The sequence below is a fragment of the Sphaeramia orbicularis genome, chromosome 11 (genome assembly GCF_902148855.1).
Source record: "Sphaeramia orbicularis chromosome 11, fSphaOr1.1, whole genome shotgun sequence".
Taxonomy (NCBI): Eukaryota; Metazoa; Chordata; class Actinopteri; order Kurtiformes; family Apogonidae; genus Sphaeramia; species Sphaeramia orbicularis.
In genome coordinates, this window is record NC_043967.1 from 48,768,946 (window position 1) to 48,789,093 (window position 20,148).

At 39.1% G+C, this 20,148-nt stretch overlaps 1 protein-coding gene across 1 annotated transcript in view; it reads left to right on the forward strand.

Moving 5' to 3' along the window:
• macf1a (microtubule actin crosslinking factor 1a) overlaps window positions 1-20,148 on the forward strand; it is a 377,887-nt gene that overhangs the window by 320,948 nt on the left and 36,791 nt on the right. Inside the window, 12 exon segments of the mRNA XM_030146682.1 lie at window positions 6,447-6,608; window positions 7,053-7,223; window positions 9,008-9,174; window positions 10,710-10,869; window positions 11,917-12,243; window positions 13,470-13,518; window positions 13,521-13,553; window positions 15,164-15,390; window positions 16,220-16,426; window positions 17,313-17,540; window positions 18,393-18,611; window positions 19,202-19,405. Of these exon segments, the coding sequence (XP_030002542.1) occupies window positions 6,447-6,608; window positions 7,053-7,223; window positions 9,008-9,174; window positions 10,710-10,869; window positions 11,917-12,243; window positions 13,470-13,518; window positions 13,521-13,553; window positions 15,164-15,390; window positions 16,220-16,426; window positions 17,313-17,540; window positions 18,393-18,611; window positions 19,202-19,405 (2,154 nt within the window).

Here is a 20,148-nt window from a genome sequence, read left to right on the forward strand (position 1 = left end):
AAATCAAAATCATCAGAATCATCAGAATACTGTAATAATCCCAGGGGGTAATTATTGGGTGTTACAATTGCTCCATTCAAGTATAATAAAAAAAAAAAAAGTAGCAGGAAAGAAATGATCAGTACAGCAAAAAAGAAAATGCATATATAAAGCTCTAAACATATTAGCATATATGTACAGCTTTGGGAAAAAAAATGAGACCATTGCAAAATTATCACTTTCTCTGATTTGACCATTTATAGGCAAGGCAAGTTTGTTTATATAGCACATTTCATGTACAGGACAATTCAAAGTGCTTTACATAAAACATAAAAGCATCCCAGGAGATCCATAAAAATACATTTAAGATGAGAGAAAGTTAAAATAAAAGACATTAAAATTAAAATGGACATTAAAATCATCAGCGACGAAATGTAATTTGAAAGTTCATTTAAAAGACATTCTTTAAGAGTTTAAGAGAAAGCTGCAGTAAACAATAATGTTTTCAGGCCTGATTTAAATGAGCTGAGAGTTTGAGCAGACCTCAGGTGTTCCGGAAGTTTGTTCCACAAGTGAGGAGCACAAGAACGGAATGCTGCTTCGCTTTGTTTGGTTCTGATTTTTGGGAACACACAGTAAACCTGTCCCTGATGACCTCAGGGGTCTGGATGCTTCACAGGGAACTAACAAGTCTAGGATGTATTTGGGTCCAAGGCCATTCAGTGTTTTGTAGACCAGGAGTAAGATTTTGAACTCTATCCTTTGACTCACAGGAAGCCAATGTAGTGATTATAGTTATGTGTTTGAGGGAAATGAACTTCTTTGTTTTATTCTCTAAACTACCAACAGCATTTCTCCCAAATTCCAAATAAAAATATTGTTATTTAGAGCATGTATTTGCAGAACACGACACATGGTCAAAATAACAAAAAGATGCAGGTGTTTTCAGACCTCAAATAATGCAAAGAAAACAAGTTCATATTCATTTCTAATCAACACAGTACTAATGTTGTAAGTTGGGAAAAGTTCAGGCATCAGTATTTGGTGGAATAACCCTGATTTTCACGTGTCCTGGCTCTAAACCGCTGCTGTTGGATGACTCTATGCAGCTCCTGGCAGAGAAATTCAAGAAGTTCAGCAATATTCGATGGTTTGTGACCATCTATCTTCCTCCAGAAGTTTTCAAAGTGGGTTCTGGTCTGGAGATTGGACTGGCCTTGGCAGGGTCTTCATCTGGTGGTCCGTCATCCACACCTTTATTGACCTAGCTGAGGCCAGGAGCATTGTCCTGATAGAAAAACCAGTCCTCAGAGTTTGGGAACACTGTCAGAGCAGAAGTCCAGTAGTTTTCAATGGTTATTTTTTTATTCCAATTATTATTAGTACTTTATTTTATCAGGTAAAATCAATTGAGAACGGCTTCTCATTTACAATGATGACCTGGTAAGAGGCCCCAACAAACAAAAACAAAAGAAAAACAGATAAAAGGAAAGAGTACAGATGAATCAAAGACGCTCAACCAATGGTGAAGAGACTATGAAGTTGAAAGCAACATAAATAACTACTAGAGTGTATGGGGAGAGAGCAGAAGGGGAGTCAACATGTGCAACAGTCAACTAGGGAATGTTATAGTTTCTGTTTAAATATATGAAGTGATGGGAGAGCTGAAAGTTTAAAGGAGTTTTGAAGGGAGTTCCAATCATTTGCTGCAGCAAAACAAAAGGAATTCTGGCCAAAGACAGTGCAGGCTTTTGGAAGACATAGAGTAATGAAACTCCTGGACCTCAGGTGGTAGTTATTGTGGGAAAGGTGCAAAAGGTTGAAGAGGTACTGAGGTGTTTTCCTTAGAAGAGTCTTGTAGATGAGTAGAAACTAATGATGAAGTCGCCTGGTGTGGAGGGAGGGCCAGCCTGTTGGTTTATACAGATCACAATGATACGTACTTTTTTAGTACTAATAGAACTGTTTTTGCCTATTGTAAGAAGATAGTGATGGCCACAGTAGTGGTGTTTATACTTATTCTTCTTAAATAAGACATGGATCAGGTGTTTATTAAGTAGAATCAGGTGTGGTTGTGTTGGAATTCAACAGACACAGGAATGGAATGGCTGTCATTCAAGCAGACAGGCTGATTTCACAGGAAAATGCAGTGGTCTCTCAATTTTTTTCCCAGAGCTGTATATAGCACGGAATATACTATACAAAATATACATATTAAAGCACTCTATTAAGACTCAATTAGAACAGGAATTATACAGCAATCCACTCACTACGAGAGCAAAGACACGAATTAATTACAGGTACTTGTTTGACTTTTCTTTTATCTGAGTATATTTAATTTAAAGTAGCCTTATTTTACTTCATTATGAGTGAGGATGCTTTTGTTTAGATGTGAGGAAGAGTAAAGATGCCACCCACACACCAAAACACTAGTTTAGTTAAAAAGTACAGGTGGTTTTCTCATTGTTCTCACTCCACTTCAGTTTTACAAAAGTCTCTATGGATCACATTCAGCTGAGACTGAAGTAGAATGTCAAGTCACATGTTTAATTTGGAGAAAGGTGAAGGTTTCAGTATGCAGTCCACGTTCTGTTAGAACAAAAATGGAGGAGACAGAATCCCACAAAAAGCTCCTTATATGTGATAATAAGCACTAGCTTTCCCGAGGTTGGTTCACATGATTTTGGAAGCAAATTGTTGCAGTTTTGTGTAAACCTGGTGGTCAAGAAAGTTTCTGTTCAGGCTTAAGCTACATTAACATTAGAGACATTTTAAGCAGTTTAATATTTACTCACCTTATTATTATTTCTGTCACTACTAATACTACATTAATTTGATCTGATTCCTGATAGAGTTTGTGTTGTGCAGGAGAAAAAATGATTGGAATCAACTGGATATCATATTTAATATAAGTTACTATGTATACATTATGTGAATGCAGTTTCACCACAGTAACTTTATTTTTACTTGAAATATTATACTTCTCATCCCTCTAAGCGACATTTTGTCTCTCTTCTTGTCTTCATTTTCATCTAAAGTCATCACTTTTTCTGTGTTACTTCGAGTCAAGTCACACATTGCACACATTTTCCTGATATAATCCCAAGTTTCGGCTAAGCTTCTTCTTGATTCACCTCTTAATCATGCAGAGAAAATGAACAAGGATAAATGTGAACTTAATGAAATCAGTTACTTATTGTTTAATGGATAAAGCAAGAAATGATTCACACCAAATGAAAGATGTTCATGCACTTATGGCAATATTATTCAAATATAAAAGATTAAAGAAAACAGAGGGAAATTTTCTGTTCTGTATTAGATTGGTGTTTGCAGAGGTTTGTTATTGTCTCATTACCGGACACCCACGACTTCTCACAGACCATAGTGGGGTTTTACTGAAACCCAAACCTTTCATTTTCCCTCTCCCACTATTTAACTGCACCCCCTTCTGTATTGTCACAGCAGCTTTTTTCCCCCAGGCCTTGGATTTACCAAAATCGGCTGAATGTGTGTCCTGATCTCACATGTCTGGTTATTTGTGTGTGTCTTTGTGTGGGCGCTGGGGTTTGGCTGCAGCAGCGTCATAAACCACTAGGCCTAATGCTCCACTCTGCAGCTCTTCTGAATGTCAGGACTTCTCACACAGTTTAATGTCAGCGACCCCCCACATCACCACCACAGACCCTCATCTGGGGGATTTTGAGGAAGTGAAATGAGGAGGTTTTTGGGTTTATTGGTTTGCACTGGTCAGCAAATCGGTGGAATACTGTGAAATTGAGTCTTTATAGTTTAGAAATTTTCACTGGATTTATTTTTACTTTCAGTTTGGATTCTTATTTCAGTTTCACAGTGCATTTTTTTTTTGTTTGTTTGTTCATTTTTATTGCAAAAATTGACTACTTTTAGCTTAGTTTTTGTTAGCATACGTGTATTGGTCTCAGTTTAACAGGAATTATAAGGTAATCTTTGATTTATAGAAACTAAAAAAAATAAAATGATGATTGTGTTACATAAAATGTGATTTACAAAACCACTATTTGTTAATATTATGCAATATTATTTTATTGTCGTGCAACATGAGTCAGAGCTGCAGAGATGAATTTATCAATTAGTTGTCGACTTTTACATTCATCCACACCTATTTGAATCAAAGTTTTGTGAAAAAAACTCTGATTCGGAAGAGCAATATTTCCTTGCTTCGTTGACTCATTCTGATGTCAGATATTGGGGGTTTTTGCACTGTTTTCTAGCATTTTATAGATCAAAACCTATTTGATAACTCAGAAAAATAACTGGATAAACAATGGAAATCATCACTGCTCTATCATGAACCACTAAAACTGGAGGAAACTGGTTTTACCTGCAGCTCTGTTTCAGTTTATTCTGTGTTGCATCACTTATTGTCACCTCCCATCGTTAACTGTAATAATTTTGATGTTAGGATTTGATAAACAGTTGGCTGAGGTTTACATGTAGAGGAATTTATTTTCTAAGTGTTGGTTACATAAGCGGTTGGTTTTTGGGGTTGTTGTTCTCTACTGTTGGACCGGCAGAGTGTTTATCCCCTCAGAAAAACATCATTAATAAACCAGGCAGGAACAAAATTTTCTAGGCCAGAGAAGTGGTCTAAATTCTGCACCGAAAAGTCATTTGAAAGTTTGAAAAAGTCATCCAGGCTTCCTGCGGGGCCAAATCGAGGTCTTCAGTTAATCCCTTTATGAATTTGTGGACTTTTGATTCATTAACGAATCCTCCTGGGGGCCTGTTTTACAACCCAGATGGGACCTGGACCCTATTTTGAGCACCGCTGTCGGATGTTTGAGGACACGCTGTGGCTGCTGCTCTGTCCTTCTCGGCCAGGGAAGTGAAGTCTGGTCGTCTTTAGCGTCGGGTGGCTGCCTCTATTGTTTTCACAAGATGGCTCCAGCCGTCCACTGTGAAGTGTGTGTGTGAGAGTAACACGGTCAGACAGGCGAAGTTGTGTCTAAATGTGCGTCCATGTAGCTTTGTGTCACTGCTTACGTAGGGACGTGTTTGTATTTGTGATTAAACGAAGGGTGTGTGCACCCATGCGAGAGTGCTAGTGTACTCTACAGAATGTATGTGTGTGTTGTCGACTCAGCCTTTTCCAGCCAGCCCCTTACTCGTCTAACCCACTAATCCTCGTAATCCCCCCCTCTCCCCCTCGTCTTTTTTTTTCCTCCTCCCTCCTTCCTGTCTCCCACCTCTCCCTCTCTCTCTCTCTTATCTTTGCACATCCCTCTCTCTGTCCTTCAGCTCCTAAAATCCACTCGCTTCTATATGTGGGTTCAGTGTGTGGGACAGTCCACTTCCATTTGTTGTCACGCAGAATAAATGTGTGGTGTATTTTAGACTGTGCTGCTTTCAGACTGTTTAAACAAAGGCCTTCTTTTCTTATCTGCATGCTTGTTTTGCCTGTTATTTATTTCATCCCTATGATTATTATTGCTATAATTACTACTTTATTAGGTCAAAGGTGTTGACCACTATGGGTTCATTATGACCAACAGTGATTATTAGTCATTAAGGATATTTGGAACTGAAGTGCATTTGCAGAAAAAATAAATCTGGGTGTGAAATTGTACAGTAGTTACAGTATTACACTATTCAGATTCAGTTGGTTGTCATTACATGTTTAAGTACATAGCAATGAAATACAGTTACAACAGGCGGCTCAGGCTCAGTTGGTAGAGCCAATGACTAAAGGGTTGGCGGTTCGAATCCTCGCAACGACTGTTCACATGTCGAAGTGTCCTTGGGCAAGACACTGAACCCTAAATTGCTCCCAGTAGCATCTGGCAGCACCTTGCATGGCAGCAGACGCCTACTGGTGTATGAGTGTGTGTGTGAATGGGTGAATGTGAGGCTTTGTAAAGCGCTTAGGGCGAAGGTGTGTAAAATACACGATATAAGTTCAGTCCATTTAATTTTTACAATTAAGCATCTGGACAGAAGTTCAACAGCTGTAAATGGTCTGTATTTACACAAAATCAATAGACTGACTGTTGCTACCCAGGCTCATTGTTTTCTTTTGTACTTATTTGTGCTCTTGTTTGTCTGTTCCTTTCTTGTTTTGTTTTGTTTTTCGGGGTCTCTTTTGTTTATCTTTGTCTTCTTCTTTTTGGGTACTGTTATAATTCTACATAAAACTCAATGAAGATTTAAGTTACAAAAAAAAAAAGAAGTTCAACAGCTGTAAGTGCGAGAAGCACAGAGTATACATTATACATTATGTGTTTATATAATATATATTATCTGTGCAATATATATTATACAGTATTACCAACATCTACACTATGTACAATGGTATAATAGGATTTAAGTGCTATGGACAAATACACAAAAATAAAGAAATAGCCAATCTTCCCTCTAATTTCACTGTTAATAATCTTCATCTCTGTTCTTTATACTTTTGCTAATGGTCATCTTCTCTTCCTCCATTTCAGGCCGTAGAGAGAGAGCAGGTGGACAGCATCCAGCCAAAGCTACAGCATGTCAACGCCGTGGGTCAGGGTCTGATCCAGAGCGCCGCCAAGCACACCGACACCCAGGCGCTGGAGCACGACCTGGAGACCACCAACCTGAAATGGAACTCACTCAACAAGAGGGTACGACTTCAGCTACAACCCACTGATAGTGAATCTTACTTACAGAGGAGCGCCTGGACAGGAGTTGTATGTTTTTAGCCAATTGTGATTATATTCTTGAAGTCAGTATCAAGGGTTTTACATCATATGACTCAGGAGAATATATCCTTTGTTTGTGGTGCAGTGTCCAAGTCACTATCATGCATTACTTTCATATGAGCACAGATAACACCCAGAACACCAAGTGGGTGAGTGGGGGGGGATGCTTTGATGAAAATGTTTTTTCTATATCACATGATTGCATGCATCATGAATTTGCTGGGATTGTGTTCAGGCATCACTCAGCTGAGAATCTCATGGTTCAGACACAGTTCAAGGTTCAACCCAATCGTAAACGCTTCAAAATGTATTTAATGTCGGCCTTTCTTGCAATCCTTAGCTCACATCTGTCTCTCTTGTCTTCAGGTTGCAGAGCGCATCGCCCAGCTGCAGGAAGCCCTGTTGCATTGTGGGAAGTTCCAGGATGCTCTGGAGCCTCTGCTAAGCTGGCTCAGCGACACCGAGGAGCTGGTGGCCAATCAGAAGCCCCCGTCTGCCGAGTACCGCGTGGTGAAGGCACAAATCCAAGAACAAAAGGTACCCAAAAGGATGGATGGGCTGTGAAATCAAACATGTGTTAACAAGTCTGTAATGAAATATGTATCGATACAAAAGAAGTGAAACATAAGGCAGCGACAGTGGCCACATCACAGCTCCTTCTCATATTTTCCGTGTTGCATTTGAAGCGGTGACCGTAAAGCACAGTTTTCTGGCCTCGTAGCTGCTGCCACCCACATCCTCCTCTTCTTCTCCACAGCACAGTGCCAGCTTTAGTCTGTCTAAAAAGCATTGTGAAAGCAATCCTTCTATACAGGCCTGAAATATGATCAGAATTGCAATATGGCCAAGTGAAAAATCCAAATGACAAGAGCTGCAGTGTTTTGATAAAGGTAAAGTGTGTCACAACATACGATTATAAATGCAGAGAAGCACCGACCTACAGTTGGTAGAGAACATGCATTTAGTTCAGACCCCCGCAAAAATCAAATAATTTTTAGATTTTTGTCAGTGAGAGTTGAACGGAAAATGAACATTCCCAGTAAAATCAGGACTCACAAAAGGACATGTTAAAATAAGCCCAGTTTTATTTGTAGTTTGCGTAGAAATTGTACCGATATTCACATGTCCGCAGTGTCCTTCAGTTGCAAACAATAGACATCTGAATGGCCGACTGATACACACACAGGCGGTGATCCGTCTGCCTGGCATCCAGCGGCCCCAGCTGACCGTCTGCCAGTCAGACTGGCATAACAACAGACCAACACACACACACGGCCGGCCATTGTTTTCACACTCACACACACTTTTCCTTGTTTATCCAACATACGCTTCCTGTGTTTGTGCACATAAGAGCACCGTAGTCTCAGCCAACGATCAATCACACATGTTTACATCCTCGAAAGAGCGTTTTGTCATGACTTGGATAAGAAAGAGAGAGAAAACTTAGAAAAAGTGCATTCCAGAGGCTGAACTGAGATGTTACGAGCAGAGAGCGGGTCACAGTCTCAGCAGGAAGGAAGAAACATGCGTGTGTTTGTTTTTCTAATGACTGACTGATAGAAGCAGGGGAAGAGGATAGAAGGCTTCTGCAAAACCAGATATTAAGCACTTTATAAGAGTAGAAGCTGCTTCTTAAGTCTAGAATTAAAAAGTTAAAAAAAAAAAATTCAACTGATTATTAAGTAATCCCTTCATGACACTTAGCATCCCTTGATGAAAACCATTTTAAGAAGAGTGGTTAACTAATGATCTTAGATGAGGATTTTCTCCAAACAAAAGAGATGTTGAGAAATTTTAAACTTTTTTTTTAAACTTTTTAAAGATAAGAGCAGATTTGGGTGGAACTGGAAAGCATCAGTTTCTGCTGTGGATAAAGTCTTACCATTCACTTCTAATATATACAGAGTTTCTGGGGTCTAAGACTTTACTTTTTAGTCCTTAATATGTCTTCAGCTGTTTTTGACATGTTCAAAAATGTATTGGATTATGGAATTAGATTGTAAATTTATAAAGTTGAATCAAATTGAGTTTCATCGTTGTTCTGTTTTTGGGAAAAATGTGTACATTTAATACTGTAATGAAAGTATTTAACATAACCAACATTTAACCAAGAAGAGTTAATACAGTGTGGTTCCAGCATCTCCTCGTAAAACTAATAGCTACTTCTAGAAGTAATGAGTTCAATGCAAGTTCAACAAGATCAGGCTCGAGTGCAGAAATAAGCCTTAAATTGCACTCGCAACCTGTTGAAACCTGCATCTAACCTAATCCTCTCATGTGGTTTAACCCGAGTGTAACCGTGTAAATTTGTGTTCCAAAAGCTGCTCCAGAGGCTGTTAGATGACCGCAGGCCCACGGTTGAGATGATCCGCGCTGAGGGCGAGAGGATCGCAGCCACGGCCGACACTCAGGACCGAGACAAGATCCAGACTCAGCTCCAGAGTCTGGCCGAGAGGTGGACTGACCTGCTGGACAAGGCCGGCGGCAGGTAAACCAACACAGAACAGGGGCATCACAGCTCTGATGAGCCCACGGTCGTGATAACGTGCCCTTGAGCAAGTCACAGAATCCCACCTCTGACCTCCATGTAGTGAGAGACAAAAGGAACTTCCCCTCAATAATCAATAGTGAATTATCAGATCTCTCACTTCTTGTCATTCTGGCTGTCCACATTTCTGCGTATCTCAGTATTATTAGAATTAGAGTATATTTGGATTATACCACAAACATTTCCCCACTCGACTATTAGTCATTAGTTCCAGTGATTAACTGCTTTGTATTTTTAGGAGGCTTGAAAAATGCTTTGAGTTGCAAACCTGAGAAAGAACTTAACAAGTAACATTATTAACTTCGCCTCCCATTAGTTTCCCACTGCAAGGCAGTTCGCCGTAGGGACAAATTATAATTTGTCCTGCTGCAATTTTATAAGTTGAACATATTTTACACTAATACAGTAATACAAAAACTCTCTTCTGTTGTTTTATATGACTTCTTCAGTAAAGCATCTGTGTGGCTTACCATGCTGTCAGATGTCTACAGCCACCGGCAGCTGAACACAGTCTGAATTCATTTCTGTCATCAAGATGTGGCAGCAAAACAATTACACAAACTCCTGTGGGTTAAAGTGATCTAACCGAGCACTTAAGCACTGACAGACTCTACAGAATTACTTTAAATACACTGACATATTCCTGCTAACCTCACATTAAAGAAATAACCCAGGACCTTTCTGTAAAACACCATCATTACACTGGTATTTTTTTTTTTTTAATCTGTGATCAAATCTCGCTTGCTCACTGACCTACATTTGGTCAACTGTTATATATCGACTTAATCTGGATAATTGATGACAGCCTGAAGTGATTGTTTGAAAAATCCGACACAGATAGCGACACACAAAGTGAAAAATCACAGATCTAAGTCACCGTAAATTTGTGGTTCGGGAAAGTACGGGGTGGTGTACCTCAACAGCATAGTATTTTGTGGTTATTTCCTGTTTTCTGGTTTCATCTCTGTGGGGTTTCTTCTAAGCTCCACTGTACTTAGAGGAAGAATTGTATCATTACTATTGGTTTCTGTGGTCGACAAGTCATTTCACAGGCTCCTCTGTTCACAAGGGAAAGTAATCAGGGAAACTCGCAGAGTAAAGCTGATATCTGTTCATATGAAGCCATATCGTTGATATATATGTAATGGTTTAAGGCTTATATGAACAGCAATATTTTCTGTTCTTATTATTGAAACACTCGTATACCTGGTCTGCAGTGCAACAGACACAAAGAGGGACAAACACATGGCTTGATTTATGAAATTCTTTCAAATTTAATAATAAAGTTGCATGAACATTTAATAAATCTTGTTGGCAAAAAAGATGATGACAGCTGGATAACACAAAATCAGATCCAAGTCAAGAAATGAAACACGAAACAATCTTAAAGCAATAAAATACCAATAAGACCCCCCACCCCCCCACATCTCGTCTCTCTGGTATCTCCGTCACACCCTTCCTTTTTCGTCCCTCAGGCAAAGGCAGTTGGAGGAGCTGCAGGTTTTGGCTCTTGAGTTCCACGAAGCCCTTGAGCCTTTGGGAGAATGGCTGAGCGCCACTGAGCGACGCCTGAGCTCCGCCGAGCCCATGGGAACCCAGACAGCCAAGATCACCCAGCAGATCGTCAAGCATAAGGTACGGTTTGTCTGCACAAATTATAAAGAGCAAGAGCAAACCAAATGTGTCATAAAAATGTCTAAAAACGCTCTCAGGCCCTCACACATAAACACACCTAATTTCCCCTTCGAGCCATCGTAACTCACAGAGCAGTTCCTCTTTCAACTGCCACGATAATTACGCACACATTCATAATATAGATTGTGAGCTGTTGACGTCAAAATAGGTGGAAATCACGCACTGAATGGCAGAAATACTGTCATCATTCAGCTGAAATGCCACAAAAATACACATCAGAACAGGAAAGAGTGGTTGTGTGATTACATGGAAAGAGGCCAGCTGTGTCAGTCATGTCACTGAAATCATAACCATCGAGGAAAAACTCATGTCTAGAGTCTGGTTTTGTTTCACAGCTGATAGATCTGGTTTTTTATAACATTCATAATCAAGGTGACTGATAAGGCATACTTGGAACCATTATATTAACAACAAAAAATAAAACATGGGTGTCAAGAAAATACACTCTAACACACAACTTAATCTTGTATTTTTTTTTATTTAACCTTTATTCAACCTGGAAAAAAGGTCCCATTGAGATTAAGAACCTCTTTTCCAAGGGAGTCCTGGCCAAGAGGCAGCATGAAATACAACACACAGTTACAACATACAGTAATTTACAGGACAAGTCAAACTACTTGTATTTAGAGATCATTTCAACACACTCTAATTAAAAGTTTAGAGAGGCTGCTGCTAAATGTGACTGAAATCCTCAAAGTAAAAATAAATAACTAGTAAAACCGAAACATCAGCTCTTCCAACTTCATCATTTGTTTTCTTCATGTTACGTTGACTTTTATTTCTAATTCAGAATGTGTTTCTGTTGTTTTCAGTTTCCTTATGTCTCATTCATTGATGTTACTTTATGATTTCCATTTGATCTATGATTTGTCATTTGCATGTTCATGTTTTGAGTTTTTATCCATCTTTTCTGTTCTTATTGTTCTCTCACTTTTCTTCGCAAATTCCTTCAATACACACATACACAAACACACACACACCTCCCAGGCGTTCCAAGAGGACGTGTCCTCACGAGAGTCCGAGGTCGACCACCTCGAGTCCCTCAGCCAATCTCTGACCCCGTTGAGCTGCGCAGCCGACCGCGACTGGCTGAGCGAGCGCGTCGGAGCCGTGCGGTCGGGTCACTCTGAGCTCGCCGATTGGTGCTCGAGGCGGGCGGGGCTGTTGGAGCAGGCGCTCGCCAACGCTCAGCTGTTTGGGGAGGAGGAAGTGGAGGTGCTGAACTGGCTGGCAGAGGTGGCTCAGAGGCTGGATCAGGTCTCGGTGCAGAGCTACCAGCCTCGAGTGTTGGCCGAGCAGCACAAACACACACTGGTACGAACTCATGAACACGAATGTTAAGAACAGTCCGATGGGGTCATGCAAGTCAATTTTCAAGAAAGCAGAGTTAATAATGAAAGTATTGATCTATTGGGTTTATTGGCTCTACAAGTAAAGATCCTCCAGAATAAAAGTAGTGAAACTTTAGCAAACTTGAGTCACAAATAAAGGAAAATTAAGTCCAAATACTGGTTAACTGTAGTTTCTAAGATACAGATGTGGGTCAAAAAGTGAAATTCTGAGAATTCATGGGAGAATTAGTTTTAAATTTTAATGTTTGTCTCAGATCCACCAGATCTACTTTAAAACACTGCCTGTACATTACAACACAGTCACGGAAAAAATTAATAGTACAGTGCCATAGCTATTGATGTAAGAACTGAAGTGATTTTGGTTATTATCAAGAAAACCATGGAAAATGGATAGATATCGGCTCTGAAATTAAACTCTTATGAGCTGTTTTGTTGTTATCATTATATTTGTCCAAACAAGGGTGGTCTAATCATTTTTTCCACGACTGTATATTCACTTTATAGGTTCTGTATACTGGAACATTTATAAATCTATTGCATGAACGTACATAAACGTAAAGATATGTGTAATAGCATGTTATCATATACATTGAAAACATCAGCTAAACTGGAATTTTGTCATTTATTATCTAATTCATCTTATTAAAAAAATGTAAGATTAGCATTTTAATCTGAGGCAGATCATTTCTAAAAAAAAAAAAAAACATTGTAGACAAGTGTTACCTTTTTATTCCACACTACTTTATGCAGTGTAATATTGTCCACATAAAGCTTCAAAGGCTTCAGTAACACAGTCTGGTCCAACACTGCCTCTATACAAATGATTTGTAAGTCATTTAAGTGCATCTGGATACATGTACAAATGATCGGTAACTCCTTAAGGCTTAATTTACTTTGACTGGTGCAGAAGAAGTCAAAGGTTGTTGATCCATTACTCTTTTTTTATAACTGAAGTTTTGATAGTTTTAGTTCTGTTCCATTTTAGGTCATTCACTGCACTTGAACTGCATAAATCTAATAGAATTGGAACGTACTTTTGACTAGTAACGTATAAATAAACACAGTCGTGACATGATTATGTTGAAAGCTATTTCCGTCCTGGATGACCGTAAAATAAATATAAATCCTGAATGTGCTACTGTGTCTCTTATCTTCTGCTGGTTCACTTTGACTCTTATCTTCCTTCAGGCTCTCAATGAGGAGATTTTGAGCAGGAAGAAGACAGTGGACCAGGCAATCAAAACGGACAAGCTTTACTCAAACAGACCACAGGTAACGTCCAACGCCTTCATTCTCTACATCCTCCTCTAACCTTTCATACCGTCTCGTTAGCGAGAAAGCATAAAACTTAAATTCAGACCTCAGGCTTAGTGAGAGAAAAGCTAAAGAGGAAATGTTTTTGTTGAGTCACATCCAAGCCACACATTTTTAGATCAGCGGTAAACCAGATTGTAGCATCTGGTTCAAGTTTCTCTTCACATATCATGATATTAACCGCAGTGTCTACAGGCTCTAATAGTGAGCTGATTGTCGGTCGGCCTCATGACTCCTCTGTTTGTGTGCATGTTCTGACATATTGAGATGTTTAGACAAATAATGTGGTCGTACAAGGTATGTTCAGCTGTCAACTCCAGGATTCAAAAAGATTTTGCAGAATATATTTGCAATTCTGTATACAGATTTGACCAGAATTTCTGTTTCTTATTCAGTATGCATGTTTGAGTCCAAGTAAGTCATATTTACTGTAAATCCTGCAAAATTACTGGGATGATGCTATATGTAAAACATTACATTAGGTAAAAACTCACCAATATTTAACACATTTTCACCTCTTTTGTAAAAATAAACAGATATTGATCATGTAAGAGTTTAATTCGTGAAGACAGTATGTAAATTTCCATGTTTTTTGTGGTGTTTTTTTACTAAAACACTCACTTTTTATCAGCTACAGCAGGTACATTTGGCATAACATGAAGCTTTTTAAGGGTTTCTGTGAGGTTAAATATTGATAAATGTAAATAATTTGATATGAAGCCTCTGAATTTGGATGTATTTCAAAAATATATAGATTTTTATTTAGACTAAGATCAGAGTTGGCCTTAACACCAGTGTATTTATTACCACATTATTCATTTTGACTGTTTATTTTAATGAAATGCAGCAGATTATCATGTAATGTGGATGGTGTTACACAATGAAGAGAATATGCTCTTCATGTTGTTGACTTAATATATACATAATATAGTGTTTTTATTACATATTGTCTTTTAAACCCATAAAGACCCAGTGCTACTTTTGCGGCATTTCCCATTTGAATTTTTCTCTTTGTTTAACCTTTAAGTGATTTATCACCATTTATTATAATATTATCCTCTGTATTTTGCATTTCTTCAATGAAAATCAGGTATTTTCCCATATTTCATTTACTGATTATGTTGATGTTCATAAAAGCTTAGATTAAAGGTAATTGTCATATCAGAAACGGAGAAAAATTAAGAAAACTTGACTTTTTCAACAAAATTTACCATTAACTGAACATAAACCAAGTGTCTCCATGCACTTTAATTGATCAAACTCGATGTCTTTTATGTTGAATCAATGTTGTAGAAGATGGCGGTGTTTCCACAGTAACTATGGAGCCTCTGAACGTCCAGATGGATCATATCTGATGACCGTGAAAAGATGATAAACTGCATTTTACACCAATTATTTACATGGATTGATAGAATTAATGGATCAGAAGTTATTAAACATTTTATGTTGGTAGATGATTTTTGGTCACCAGTGGTTGTTTGGGTCTTTATGGGTTGAACTCGTACCTGGTAGTAAAATACTTTATTGGTGTGTTTCTGTTCGTGTCTGACTTCTGTGTCTTCTTGCAGGTGAGGAGGTTCTTCTGATCCAGGAGAAGTTGGACGGCATCAAGTCTCGCTATGCTGAAATGACGGCCAGCAGCAGCAAAGCCCTGCGGACCCTGGAGCAGGCCCTGCAGCTCGCCACCCGGTTCGCCAGCGCTCATGAAGACGTGAACCAATGGCTGGATGGCGTGGAGGCGGAGCTCAACAATGTGGAGCCTGACGCCACACCAGCCTATCAGGAAAGACAGAAGGTAGGAGACTACATCAGTATTGTTGTGTGACTTGTTCTTTCGTAATAAAACTTTTTCAGTGTCTGTATTTAGATAGTTTGGTGTTTCTGGTTTAATATTTTATATGACAAATATGTTGTTTAAGCAAAAGTTACGCTTGAAAAATCCTGCTTAAATAAAATAACTGCAAAAATGTGAAGTGTTGAAGTAAATGTACTGTATCGTCAAATATGACGTCATTGGATTATTAATAGTGACTAAGCGGGGCCATTATTGTCAGAGCTGGATTTAAACCTGGTTTTAACTACTTTATATCCAGTTTTATTTACAGGAATAAGTCTGAGGGCTCATCACAGGGTTAATGGAAAACAAAAGAAGAAAAAAACAAACTTTCGATAAACAAATCTGTTCAGTTTGTGGACTTTTCCTCAGATTGATAAAACTACTTTGTACCTAGTCATTCACTTCAGACAGATTTGTATTTATCCCATGTTAGAAGAAGTGGCACTTATTTGAAATGAACAACTGCTGACAGATTTAGTTTGTTCTGACATTTTAAGCTTTTCCAATATCGTCCTCCCCTTCATCAAGTTACCATAGAAACGTTGATCTCTCGGGACTCAATAACAGTTTGTAAAAGCATCGTTGCTTTTCCATTTGTTGCCTTAATTTTTCACTCAGCTTTGACATTTCATGTGTTTAACATCTTATAAATCTTCCATTCACTACATGACCGCAATCATGTTGTCGACATGTTGTACAACCTCAGTTCCCACCAGAGAACTGCTGAGGTAAACAAGTTCAAGGCGGTTTTTCCACAGCTAATGTTTTGTAAAATGCATTTGTGCAGGAGCTGAAGAAAGTGTCGGCGGAGAAGCGTCTCGTGCTGGACACGGTGAACGAGGTGGGCAGCGCTCTGTTGGATCTGGTACCTTGGCGAGCACGTGAGGGACTGGACCGTCTGGTCGCCGACGCCAATCAACGCTACCGTCAGGCAGATGAAACCATCACACAGAGGGTGCAGCTGGTACAGGCTGCCATCCAGAGGTCACAACAGGTACTGCATGCACGTTCAGGCTGCAAGAAAAAAAAGGTCTTTTAAAAGGGTCATATTTTGCTAAACCCACTTTTATTAGTCTTTGGTTCATTTATTTGTGTATTTGGAGCCTAATAGTTCAGAAAGTTTGAATTTGAACCCTCCAGGTGCTGCAAAGCTATCTTTATATTCATTCTAGCAAAAATCAAGTGGATTTCTACAACCTGTTTCAATTCCTTCTTAATTTGTTATGTTTTATAACTAGTTACGTCACAACATTTGCACAAATAAGGTCAAGACTTCTGACGGAACATTTCTCCGAGTACAACATAAGTGTTTGTCAGCAGCAGAGGTTGTAGTAAAAACTGAAAATATGTCCATATTTTGAGCCGATTACCTGAAATGTTCAGTTGTTGGTTGTATTAACGAACGCAAGTGGCTGAATGGGACATAGACGCACGGTCAGTAACCTGGAGGGGGTGGGGTCATGTGCATTTAAAGAGCCAGCGCTCAAAACCACCAACCACCTTTCTGGTTTCATTACTCAGAAAGAGGTTTGAAGACCTGTGGAATTGAATTAATGAAGAATTCAGACCCGAGCATAGCACTGACACTTTATGTAGACCACATGGAAATGTTTGAAAATGCATAATTCCATTTAAAAAAGCAAAATATCACTCCTTTAAATTCCAATAAGAGCCATTTCCACCTAAATCAGATGATCTGATTTTCTCATAATGTCGTCAGTCGAAAAGAAATTGGTGAGAAAATGAAAGCTATTTCTGCGTTTCTTTCATCCTTATTGAACTCGGTATCTGTGAGCATAACCAAACAGGCTAATTGGTAATGAACTAAAATCTAATCCGACTTATTCATCCTACTTAACACATGTTCTTTCTTCCATCAGTACGAGGAGGCGGTGGATGCAGAGCTGGCCTGGGTCGGCGAGACAGAGCGTAAGCTGGCGTCTCTGGGACCCCTGAGTCTGGAGCCCGATGTGACGGTGGCCCAGCTGCAGGTCCAGAGGGCCTTCAACATCGACATCATCCGCCACAAAGACACCGTGGATCAGCTCCTCAGCACTAGAGATGACATTTTGGAAACCTGCAGCGACGCCCAGAAGGACGCTCTGATGGTGAGTCACTGATGAAGAGGGAAAAAAAGGAGATGAAGGGAAAATGTAATTTAAACCCAAGTCTATGCGTCATCTGCTTGTGTGTGTGTGTCCGGACATATTTAGACAAATGATGCGGTCATTTTGCAGAATAGGCATGTTTTTGTCCAAATTGGTCACATTTACTGTAAAAACTGCAAAATTACTATGTGTAAGACATTGCATTAGGTAAAAACTCACTACAATACAACACATTTTCACCTCTTCATGTAATTCATGCATTCCATAATAATAATAATGAGATATTCTTCATGTAAGAGTTTAATTCCTGATAAGACAGTATGTAAAGTTCATGGCTTTTTACTGTTTTTTTACTAAAGGACTCACACTTTTAGAAGCTACATTTTGCATAAGATGAAGCTTTTTAAGGATCTTTGAGAGGATACATTTGATAAATATTTTAATTCATCAAAATTCCATCAAAATGTGCCAGAAAAATATTAATATTCATTTTCACTTTGCACGGAATTAAGTCTTTTAATCACTTCCAATGACAACTTTCAAATATTTCATTCACTTTCATTCACAATGCTTTGATGTCTGTTCTTACATCCATATCAACATGGCTATACATAGTTTTATTTATGTATTATATGCATGTTATAGATGTGTAGTCCTCTGTAATAGAGATACGGTCATCACATAGCAGAAGAGGAAAGGATGAACCTGCAAAACAAAAATAAAATATCAAACATTTTAAAGTCAAAAATCTCTGTAGTGATGCACACGTTTCTACCTGCTGACTAATCTGTTCCAAGTGCAGCATCAAGAGTCTTAACACTAGTATCATGTTGTTTTTCTCCTGTTGTTCAGGTGAAGACAGATTCTCTGAGCGCACGTTATGATGCTGTGAGTCAGAGCCACAGTGAGCGGTTCTCAGCCCTGGAGCAGGCCCAGGTTCTGGTGGCCCGGTTCTGGGAGACCTACGAAGAACTGGACCCCTGGTTGGGTGAGACTGAAACATTGATCACTCAGCTCCCACCTCCGGCCATCGACACCGACGCTCTCCGCCTGCAGCAGGACCAGATGAGGGTAAGAAACGTCAAGTCAGTCATTTAAATGTCCCTTTATTCTGTTCTTTTTCTGACTACCTTTCACATCCTTAGTTTCGTGTTTTGTTTTGGTTTTTTTATACTTTATTTTTGACAGATTTTACATATTTTATCAAACAGACAAAACGAAAATGCAAAGGCATAAGAGGCAACAGACGTTAACAAGCACAGACAGGGCAGTATCAAAACTTTAAGTACAATGGTAACAAAGTGGGTCAATGAGTCACAATATTATCCCATCATGATAAGAGGGTTGAGTTAGCTTGAGTATTGTCCTGTTTCGGTCCATGTCAGATCATTCAGATATATTCTCATGTTGAATCAGATCATGTCCAGGTGTGCAAAATGGTTCCTCTGACATCACTTTGTATTCATTAATGAGTTTCATACATTTTGCTATTTCATGTAATTGAGGACATACATCCACCTATAAGTCTACAAATATGAGCATATGTACACATTGTTGTTGCACACGGACAACTACTTAATGGTATCCCAATAGATACACATATATCTGCTGCATATTTTCATGTTTTTAACCATCTTTTTGTGTTTTCGCTTCGTCTGCAGCTGCTCAGGGAGTCCATCGCAGAGCACAAACCCCACATCGACAAACTGCTGAAGATTGGACCTCAGCTGGCCGAGCTCAGCCTCCACGAGGGGGAAACGGTGACACAGCGCTACAACGAGGCCGAAAGACGCTACCTGGCCATCAAAGAGGAGGTCAAAGGTCGCGCTACAGCCCTGGATGAGGCCGTATCCCAGTCTGCACAGGTACATCAAACAGGACAAAGCCTTATCTGTTTTACTCAATACAGAAAACTGATCCCTCCCTGCAGACCTGGGTCCAAACAGTTTAAGTATTCAGAATTATTCAGGCCTGTTGCTGCCGTCGTTAAAACATTTGGAGTCTGAATTTGCCCAATTTGTTAAAGTCCATTTTCGTCCCAGTGCAGATAAACGTTGTTTGGCCCAGGTCTGTTTATAGCTCGTTAGACAATGTCTGCTGCCCAGACAAGACAGAGACTCGATGTGATTATCGAACAGCATGAGGTCTGTGTGTGTTTTTGTTTCTGTTGGATTCACTGCACTGCAGCAGGATGACAAGTCAACAAGTTCAGACAACTTTAATTTGTACTTTTGTGGACTAATTGCTTGGACGTACTCTGTAAAGTGATATCTTCCATGGAAGAGGCAGTGTTCAGTCTCGCTTCACAGCAGATTATTGCTCAAATAAAACATACTTTTAACAAAGTGTATCATGACCAGGGGTGTAACGATCCAGTTTGAGGTTTTTTTTAACCACATACAGCTCTTTTTCTCTGAAGAAAATATATTAAATTAACTGCAATCTTGAACATTATTAAATTTTTTTAAAAAATGACATAAAAACATTGCTGAGGACTAGTGTACATATTAACTAGTATATGAAATAGTGCTGTTTTTTTTCCAGCAAATGAGTCATAATAATATTACCATAAATACATTTGTTTAAGATCATCTGCATGGGTTGAGTG